The 9,794-nt window shown below is 50.9% G+C and overlaps 1 protein-coding gene across 2 annotated transcripts; it reads right to left on the bottom strand.

The window, feature by feature from the left end:
* Positions 1-1,450: 1,450 nt before the first annotated feature.
* Positions 1,451-8,006, bottom strand: EVX2 (even-skipped homeobox 2). Of its 2 annotated transcripts, XM_080599286.1 has the most exons (4): positions 7,780-8,006; positions 6,078-6,937; positions 4,642-4,901; positions 1,451-4,225 (listed from the first exon to the last, which is right to left on the bottom strand). In XM_080599286.1, the coding sequence occupies exons 2-4, from the start codon at positions 6,499-6,501 to the stop codon at positions 3,566-3,568; spliced, it is 1,344 nt and encodes a 447-aa protein (XP_080455412.1). In that variant the 5' UTR covers positions 6,502-6,937; positions 7,780-8,006; the 3' UTR covers positions 1,451-3,565. The 2 variants fall into 2 exon arrangements, with proteins under 2 accessions (XP_080455412.1, XP_080455411.1); XM_080599285.1 differs by having other exon boundaries at positions 6,078-8,006.
* Between the last annotated feature and the right edge of the window lie 1,788 nt (positions 8,007-9,794).

Below are 9,794 nucleotides of genomic sequence, written 5' to 3'. Positions count from 1 at the left end.
AATACAGTCAATTAAATAGGGGTGATTGGACAGTAGGGGGTGGATCATCGATCTTTGCATTTCTATCTCGCTGGTGGACATTTAATTTGGTTTTTCTATTAGCGCCGAAATAAAGAAAATATAAAATATATTAAACAACCCACAGATTTATTTTCTTGTCAAAAACAATTCGGGCTTGATGACAGACAGTCTTCTTGCATTTTATGATGAATTATTTTTTCATTCTTTGCACACTAGAGACAAAAAATATGCTGTTATTTTGGACAGGGTTTTTTTGGCCACTGTCTTTTCCTGTTTGCTTTCCCATCTATCTCAATGCTTTTGTTTTTAAGGGTTACAACCCCCGCGTTAGCAAAGAGCACAGAAAAGCAGAGTGATACATCACCAGTCCAAATGTGCAACTATAATCGTATTTCTTTAATGGGGGGGGCGTTCAAGAAAAGAAAAAAAAATGAAAAAAATGAAAAAAAAAAAAAAGAAGAGAAAAAGAAAGAAAGAGAGAGAAGAAGAATGAAAAAAAAAAAAAAGGAATCTAAGAAAAGCCCCAGGGATCACTCCAGTATATATTTAACCAAACTGCAATTAAAGACAGTATCAGCTTGTATCATTTAGAGCTAATGCAATAATAATGGTAAATTACAGGGCCAAAATGGCTTGTGATAGCAGCCTTCGTATTCCCAATAGTTTCCACGTCGTTGTAATTAATGCCAGGGTGAGCAGTTGGTGAAAGAAAATTTCGTGGAAGGGACATCTTGGTTTTCAAATCGAATAGAAATAGACTGCTTTGCACACACCATTGACTCTTGCATTTTTCCATCGAAATATCGATTTTACGGCCGATCTGTAAATATACGAACAGTTGGGATAAGCGCGAAGGGTGTGGGGTTGAGAAAAGAAGAAACAGCTTTGAAAATCTTTGCCGCGTTTGCAGGTTTTGTTCCGAGAAAGAGTCGCAGCATCATTTTGCCTGACAAATGTAAAGAGCGCTCGGCGCTGAAAAAAGCCCGAGGATTTTGTTGGGTGCCTTTTCGACACGAGATTAAAGGCGCACCTTTCCCGGAATGAAGGACGATTAATATTTTCTCGGCTAAATGGGAAGCCCAGAAACGGACAAAAGCATAAAGAGTGGACGAAATAATTCCTCTTCGCCGTTTTCCTTATAGAATATCTATAGAATATTTGTAAACATACATCTGTTTAGCCAGCCAATTAATGTTAAACCAATGTTTGGACTTATTACACATCTGCTATAAACATGAGTAATGCACAGCATTCGCAGTAAAAATACTGATTAGTATGAATTAATCCATCTGATATGTGTATTAAAAGGCATTTAAATATGTTGTTTTAAGAAGTTCTCATAACCCTGGATGCCATATTTAAAAACAAACATCAGTACGCAATGTTTTGCAGCCTCTTAAACAAATAACCTCGCTTTGATTTAAATAACATTTATTTTACATGACCAAACACAATAAATAACGTAATATACAAAGCTTTATAATTATTGCACATTTGTAAAATATTTTACAGTGAGTTCGTACAGCCAGCAATATTTAAAGCACAAAGACTTTATTTACAGTTTCATATAATAACCAGGTCCAACGGACCTAACATAAAACGAATTTATGTTAATTTTACCAACCAGCGTCCTCATCGATCATTTCGTAGACATATATATATATTTTGGAAAAATGTAAACATTATTGCCAAAATCGTCGTATATACATCCAATACTTGCGCGATCATAACAAATGATTCCAACAATCGAAAAGGTTAAGCTGGTAAAAGAGTGCTACGTTTTGGTCTAGTTTCTTTAGCCTTAAATTATATATTAATAAAAAATTTAAATGTAAACTCAGTGAACAACAGCTGGTATAATCAATATTTTTACATAAGTAGTCTTGCTATTTGTTCTTTACAAAATGAGAGATTGATGGGTTAGGTATCTTCTAGCGCACTTTAAAGTTCTCTAAACCGTAAATGTACACGTCTTGTCATGAATCCGCTCCAGAAGCCTTGGGTTTTTTCTTCCTTAGCCCTTCCTTACCCCCGCCCAAGAAATCTGTCCCGCTTGACAAAAAGAAAAAAAAATCACTACGATTTATGTTCACTGAACAAAACAGCATAGCCTTTAAAATCGTTTCCTGAAAGTTCATTATTAGAATATGAAAAAAAAATCCAGTGTCTTAAAAATAGAAGTATTTCAGGACACTTTTTCGAAATATATAATAGACTTTTGTGTGTGAGAGAGAGAGCGAGCGTACGTGTGTGTGTGTGTTCACATTCACACAGGGCCTAAACAAGCAATAGCAAGTTAGATGAGGGCTTCAACTCTTCAGAAAAATCTCATTATGTGAAGAGTGAAGTGGCTCTGTAGGGAGCATTATGGAAATATCTGGGTTTGATTTAATGAGGCTCTTCACATTGGTGGAATATCAACTTAACAGAGAAAAGTCTACCCGGGGCGTCCAAGTTACCAAAATGAAAATTGGCAATTGAGATGATAAGAAAGTGGCTTTCTTGTGCGAAATCACTTCAGGTAACAGATATAACATTAAATAACATACATTCTATGCACCAAGAACAATGTTTTATGTACCAAGTCTCTTATCTGTCTCTTCTAATGACTTCCCTTAGCGGGTTGTTAGTACTTGACAGCAGGTCTCTGTGCGGGGAACTTTTTTCCAATTCCACATTCAAAGGAGGTCCATCAGAGAACATGATTGGCAATTTTCGTCATAATCTGCACATTATTAGCATCAAAATTGACATGGCAGTAACACTGGTGGTTTTTGATGTGCCTTTCTTCAAGTTCAAGGAAGTCCCTCCAGTAGCAGTGGTTTGGTATAGCAGGTCTCAGTTACCCAGCGGTGGCTTTTCAGAGGCAAAGGCGCGACAGAGATGTGTGAGAAATAAATCCGAGAGCCGTTTTACCCAAAGAAGAGAAACACGCTAAGAGAAAAAAATCAAATTTAGCAAAGTGTCTGTAAAGTAAATGCTTCAGGACAACATCCTACACCTAGAGAGATTCAAGTATTTCCCAGGTAGCGTGGGCTGTGGTAGCTGGAAAGCAAGAGCTTAAAAAATGCCTCTCCCAATGCTGTCAATCTCCCACCTCCCTTCCCGTTACTGGCCCGTCGCAGCAGCCTCGTTAGCTACCGCTTTCCGTGCGTAAAATACGCGAGACATTTCCCATTTATTCCAACTCAGACCGAAACAATAATAATAATAATAATAAAAAGGGGGGGAAAGAATGTAAGAAAGGAACACAAACACCTTCCTCGGGCCGGCCCCCTCCCCCGGCGGCCCGCAGCCCCGCCGAGCCGGCCGTCGGGCGGCGCGGGGCCGCTCCGCGCACCTCGGGGGCGCCTCCGCGGGGGCGCAGGGACGCGGAGCGCCCTCTCCGCTAGGCCCCGCTCCCCGCCGCGACGGGGCGGTCAGCGCCAGTCACGCCGGGGGAACCGGCGGCCGGGCCCGGGGCGCCCCCCGTCCCGGAGCCGCTGCCGCCGCCCTCCCGCCCCCCCTACAAAACGCCCCCCGCCCCGGGCGCGGGCCGGGGTAGTTATCTGGTGAGCGGCGCCTCCTCCCGCTGGTCCGGCGAGGCGACGGCGGCCTTGCTGAGCACGGCGGCCGAGTAGGGCAGGAAGCCGCTCTCGGAGCGCTGCGCGGCCGCGGTGCACGGGAAGTCGGTGGCGGCGGCGCCCCGCGAGCCCAGCGCCGAGGCCGCCGCCGCCGCCGCCGCCGCCGTCTGGCTGCTGTGGCAGCTGAGGCAGGAGCAGGGCGCCGAGCCCCCCGGCGGCCCCGACCCCGCCGCCGCCGCCGCAGCCGCCGCCGCCGCCGCCGCCGCCGAGGCGGCCGCGCTGCTGTTGAGGCCGGCGGCGGCGGCGGCCGGCGCCTGGTAGAGGCCGGGGTGTCGGAAGCTGCAGAGCAGCTCCGGGCGCGAGTAGGGGTGCGAGAGGGCGCGGAAGGTGTCCAGCGGGCGGATGGAGGTGGCGAAGGGCGCGGCGGCGGCGCCCGAGGCGGCGGCGGCGGCGGCGGCGGCGGTGACCCCGACGTGCGGGTAGTAGTGGAGCGGGACGTGCGAGTGGAAGGGGTAGGGCAGGCTGCCCGTGGCGGCCGCGTGGGTCATCATGTAGGTGTAGAAGCTGGGGTCGGCCGGGTGGGGCCACGACATGGCCAGGCGCTGCCGCTTGTCCTTCATGCGCCGGTTCTGGAACCACACCTGGCGGGGACAAAAGCACAGCGCGGCCTCAGCTCCGCTCCGCAGCCCGCAGCCCGCAGCCCGCTCCCGGCCCGCTCCCGGCCGCCCGGGCCAAGGCACAGGCGGGCACCGACGCCTCCGTCCCTCGCCCACCCGCAGCAACCGGCTGAGCCTGTGCCCGGGGAGGATCCCTTCGATCCGCAGCAAACGTGTTCCCTTCGAGCCCTCCCCTCCCCCTCCACGGAGGACCGTGACCTCCGGTACTGACGCGCTCGTCCCTCTGCCTCTCCCCCCACCTCCCCTCCCCGGGTACCAGCTGCGTTTATTTTCTCTCCCCTCTCCTTCTTAGGAGACGCGGTAGCTCAGTAAAATCCACCGAGGAAACTAAAAATAAAGACAAGGCAAGCGGCAAGTTTGGGGAGCGGGGCGCGCCGTACCTTGATGGTGGTCTCGGGGAGGTTGAGGGCGGCGGCCAGCTCGCAGCGCCGCGGCCGCGACACGTAGTTCTCCCGGTAAAACTCCTTCTCCAGGCGGGCGATCTGCTCGCGGGTGAAGGCGGTGCGGTACCGCCGCACCTGGTCGGCCCCCGCCGCCGAGCCGCCCAGCGCGCTGGTGCTGTGCAGGCTGCCCAGGCCGGCGGCGGGGGCGGCGGCGGCGGCGGCGGGGGCGCTGGGCGCGGGGCTGCTCTCCGCGTAGCCTGCGGGGCGAGCGCACCGTCAAAGCGGCCGGGGCAGTCCCGGCCCGCCCGGCCTTCCCGCGAGCTGTCACCCGGACAAATTGCTGCCCTTCATAGGATCGATACGCTTGGGTCTGGGGTGGGCTCTTTCCTTCCTTTCTTTCTTTTTTTTTCTTTTTTTTTGGGGGGGGGGGGTGGGAGGGGGGGGCTATTTTTGGGGTCTTTTTTCTTTCTTTCTTTCTATTTTTTTTTTTATTATTTTGCGTCGCATAGCCGCCTTATTGCTAGCAAACCGGGCGGTTCGTGTTGCTACAAAGCGGCAGCGCCGGGAGCCGCCGAGCCCCAGGAAGGGCGTGCGGGGGCTCGGCCGGGCTGCCGGGAGCCCTGGGCTCTCCTCTCGCATTTCGCCCTTGGAAGGGCTCGGTTTCGTTTGAGACGAACCGAGTCTGAGCAGCCCTGGCGCCAATTTTTCTCGCGCATTCCGTCGAGGATCCCTTCCTTTCTTTGGCACATTTGAGGGAAAAGGCATGCACTGTGGCCCCTAGGAAATCCACCGCTCACCTGGCTCCCCCCCCCGCCCCAGTTACAGCGATAATAACAGCCATCGTCCATCACCATGCCCCGCAAAGCGGGAACGAGACGGGGCTGCTCCAGCTCCTCCGTTATAAACAGAGGAAAAGTGAACAATGCCCAATTACTCTTAAATGGACACGGGATGACACGTTGCATATACACAGAGAAGGACAAACGCAGACAAATATGGACAGTTTCCTCGCCCTTCTCCCTCTCTCTCTAATGTAATCTATGTATGTATGTATACACACACACATATACACGGCTTGAGGGGCGCAGAGGGCTCCAAGAGCGCGAGAAAAAATAAGGAGAAAGGCTCCCCTAAATCCAGGTGGGTGGATGTTCGTGCCCACAGCTATTCTGGATATCTATCTACATACCGATGGAGCTGGGCACGCACACACACACACGCACCCGCAGAGGAGCTGCCCGGGCAGTGTCCCGGCTATCGGGATAGCGCAGCAATCACAATAATATTTTACAGCCTCCAGCTCTGTCTCGGCAGAAGAGAGAGCGCCGTTTGCAGAGGCGAGCAACTTTGGCGGTGTCGGTGGGTTCGCTTGGCTTTTTAAACCCGGTTGGCAAAGCGCAGGGCTTAGATGGAGATGAGAAACGAAGAGTTACCTTTGTTACTGTTTTCCTTCAGCTGGGAGGAAGTCAGGCTGGCCGGGGAGCGGAGTGCGGAGCAGCCCACCTCCACATCACTGTTCATATCTGCCTCTTGAGCAACTTCCGAATAAAGGCTGATTTTCTTCCTGCTTTCCGACGGCGGGATTTCGGACGAGACGGCGCTTTCGCTGCTCGGGTGCTGAAGATTGAATAAAGTGTCTATTTCGAATTTGCCTTTGGCGGAGATGTCCCCTATCGCGCTGTGCAGGGAGGCGGAAGTTAGTCTCGGGCTGAGGCGACCACTGTGCTGAGAATTTTCAAGGGCCTCCAGCACCGCATTTCCAGCTGAGTCTGACAAATTCGAGAGCCTTTTGCCAGCTGTAGGGCTGTGCAGCCCTCTCTCCATCAGGATCATCTCTTTTCTTATTCTTTCCATCATCTCAGCTTTATAAAAAATGTCAAAGTTGCAGGGCTGGTCCTGTACTAATGATGAGCTGCAGCAGGGGCTAATTCACATTCAGCCCGGCAAGTGTCTCTAAATATTATTATCTCTTTTTGAGGGAGGCGTAAAAATTGTGGGATGCCAAAGCGAGGGAATGACTGGTCAAAATGACCCATACATCCTTTCTAGCCCGAAATGTCATTCATCAAAAAGTAGTGCTCGTCATTAAGGTACGAATGACGCTGTTCGAATAATCATTTATTGTAACAGGTTTATAAGCAAATAAATACAAGCTCCTGTCAGTGGATAATGAAGGCGGCTTCTGAGCAGACAAATATATCCAGGTGGAAAGAAAGAAAGACAAGAAGTGAGGAGTAAAGCTCTTGTCCTTAGCTTGATCAGATCTTGCTTGAATTGCTCTGGGGTTTGGCCTCTGGGGTGAAATTGACAGTCTGATTAATAAAATGAGCTGTGCAACATTTCCCCCTTCATTTAGGTGCATCATTATGCTCTGATTTTTGTTTTGTTGCCTTTTAGGTCCTAATGATGCAGCTTCTTTCTCATTTGTCCTCGGACAGAACTACATGCTAAATATTAGATAACGCTTTTCTTTATTATTATTTCTAAGGCGGATTTTAGATCGAGACGATAGGAAACGTTGGGAGAGGAGCGACGGACCGAGAATCCCCTGCCGCTGACATCTATTTACTCTTCCCTCCCATTTTTCCGACTGCATTAGTACTTTTATTTAGGAATTACTCCATAACCCTCATGCACCCCTCACACTCGCGAACCCTACACAGACTTTATAAGCCCGCTGCTGCCGGCACACGCCGGTTCAAGCGGACCTACAGCAGTCTCCTGGAAATTGAAATAGGCATTAGAATTCCTCGTTTCTAATATCTTTTCTTCGTTGCGACTTTAAACACGATCTCCTTCCTACTTTTTGTAATCCCGTTTCTCGACGAAGCTAGCCTGCGATTTTTCTCCCCTTCTGGGACAATGCTCGCTCTCGTACGCTCTGCTAGCGGGGAGAAGAACCGAAGGGCATTAAATGCGTCCGTGATTTAAAACACCCCGCCGCCGTGCCATCTCATCCTGGCGGCTGGTTTCTCTCTCCAGCCCTTTCCTTCTTCCCTCCCCACCGCCAATAAAGTCTCCCCACTTAAAAGTATTATTATCAGAAGTGATAGAAATAGGCGATACTCGGCTTTATTGTCTGCAGGCACGGAAGCAGCCGGGATATCACCTCCAACCCCCTGTCTCCAAAGTTACCTGTGGCTCGGTTAGCTCATCCCTCCGCTCTTTTCCGGGTGATGTGGAGTGCAGCGTCTGGGCGCTGCAGGGGACACGGGCTACCACGCTCGGCAGACGTGACAGTCGGAAAGTCTCCCTTCAGTGATAACTTTGCTAGTAATAATGACGCTGATGGCAACCATTTAAACGAAGATAAATCCTTTGTCGTTAGCATCTCTGGAGTGCTCTTCAGTAGCTGCCCAGCCTTTATTCTCGCCGTGATTTTTTTTCCCCCACATCATCTAGTATTTAGACCCTGAGAACCCGAGGGTTTGATCGCCCGGAGAAACACCCCAACGTTTCCTGTGATTAAAAGCGGGGTCGATTTTTTTCGAGGAGAGCTGTTCCCGCTAATGTTAGTCACACACATCTCCTAAGTTCTTGTGCTCTTGCGCATGATTCATAGCTCGAAAATGGGATACTTGTCAGATTTTTTTTTTTTTAATAACGTGTTAAAGTCTCCCTAAACATTCCACGAAATATTTAGGAAACATTCTAGGCGTTGTTTGCAAAATCCAGCCTTCCATTAATGAGCGTTTTATGTCAGCCCTTTGAAATGTGAATTTAGACTGCAGTGTGGTGTCCTGCGTTTTACAGCCCCAAAACCAGACAAAAGTAAATATCAACTTTTCCTTGCCCGCGGGCGCGGCTGCGGTGCGGGACGGGGCGGCGGGGCAGCGGGCAGCCCCCGCACCGGGCACCGGGACCCCGGCACCGCGCTGCCGGCCCCGCGGGCGGGCACGGGGGTGTCCCCGCGGCTATCCCCCGTCACGGCTGCCATCCACCGCGGCCACACCGCGCCGGTGTCGGGGAGCTGCGGACCGGGGCGGGCAGAGCCGCCGGTACCGGGGCGCTGGAGCCCCTGCTCCCCCCGTAGCTGCCCGCGGCCCCGGCGGCCCGGCCGCGCCGGCGGAGCGGAAGCCTGCGGCGGGGTTTATTGCTGTCGTTTGGCGCCCTCGTCTGTTTTCTTAAACGCTGTAGCAGGGCGAGCATCTTCCCCCGGCCTCTCGGAAGGCGCAGCCACATCCCCGGCGCGGTGGCGGGGGCGCGCAGCCCAGCCCGGCACGACCCGGGGCTCTGGGGGTCACCGCGGCACGGGAACGGGGGGGGGGGGGGGGCGCCTTTAGTGCCGTGCTGCTGGGGGGCAGCCTGTCTGAAAGGTCCCGGTGTGAGAAGAGCAGGCTACACACAAGTGAGGCTGTGAATGATCTTTATTAGTGTTGGTTTGTGTTTTGCACCTTTTAAATAATTCTGATTCCTTAGTTTATGTACGAAGTATCTCAAGGCATGGCTACATTCCTATGCAAGGGAACTAGCATGCCATAAAGGACCTTAATAATCTTCCACTAAGATGTTGGGCAAGAAAAATGTTCCCCCGTGCAGTTAATCAGTTAAACCTTCAACCCACTAATAAACTAGTCATCCGATATTTATATTCCCAGCATACCAGATGTATTTACTGAACCAATGTTTATCAGTGTTTTTCTTGTTTTGGTTTTGTTTGTGGATATTTTTTTTCCCCAAACAATAGCACAACCGAAAAATCTTTCGTCGTTTGTCTATGGTCCGTCAAAACCAGCCGCTCAGCCTAGAGAACCTCCGGCATCACAGTGACATTAGTGGGCAAACGGGGAGGAAGTTACAGAGACTGCCGAAATATGCGAAATTTTTTTAGACGCTGTTTACTCAGTTGTTCTTATAAGTTTAAAGAGCTGCTCAGGCCTACGGCCAAACTTCTTTTTCTTTTTACCTTGAAAGTTATTCCTCGAGGCATCAAAGAATATTTTCATTCCTCTTTTATTACACGTTAGCCGGGGGAAAAAAAATCACAATTTAATTGAAATGCGGCTCGTATTAAGCCAACCGAACAGCATCTCGGTCAGCCTTTAACCAGTCACGGGGTGCTCGGGAAGGCGGACAGGGCAAGCAGCTTCCTCCTGCTCGGCGGGGCAGGCTGCTAGCCGAGCCCCGGGGCTGCGCGCAGCTCCGCCGGG

Source organism: Anser brachyrhynchus, assembly GCF_964034855.1.
Source record: "Anser brachyrhynchus genome assembly, chromosome: 7".
Lineage (NCBI taxonomy): Eukaryota > Metazoa > Chordata > Aves > Anseriformes > Anatidae > Anser > Anser brachyrhynchus.
The sequence above is the reverse complement of the archived record's forward strand: the minus strand, read 5'-3'. Positions and strand labels throughout refer to the sequence as shown.

Excerpts from the sequence above, each read along its gene's own strand:
- EVX2 (XM_080599285.1), bottom strand. The coding sequence starts at position 6,501 with ATGATGGAAAGAATAAGAAAAGAGATGATCCTGATGGAGAGAGGGCTG. Across the intron at positions 4,902-6,077 it reads GAAGGAAAACAGTAACAAAG|GCTACGCGGAGAGCAGCCCC; the intron begins GTAACTCTTCGT and ends CTCGCCCCGCAG. Across the intron at positions 4,226-4,641 it reads TCCCCGAGACCACCATCAAG|GTGTGGTTCCAGAACCGGCG; the intron begins GTACGGCGCGCC and ends TGTCCCCGCCAG.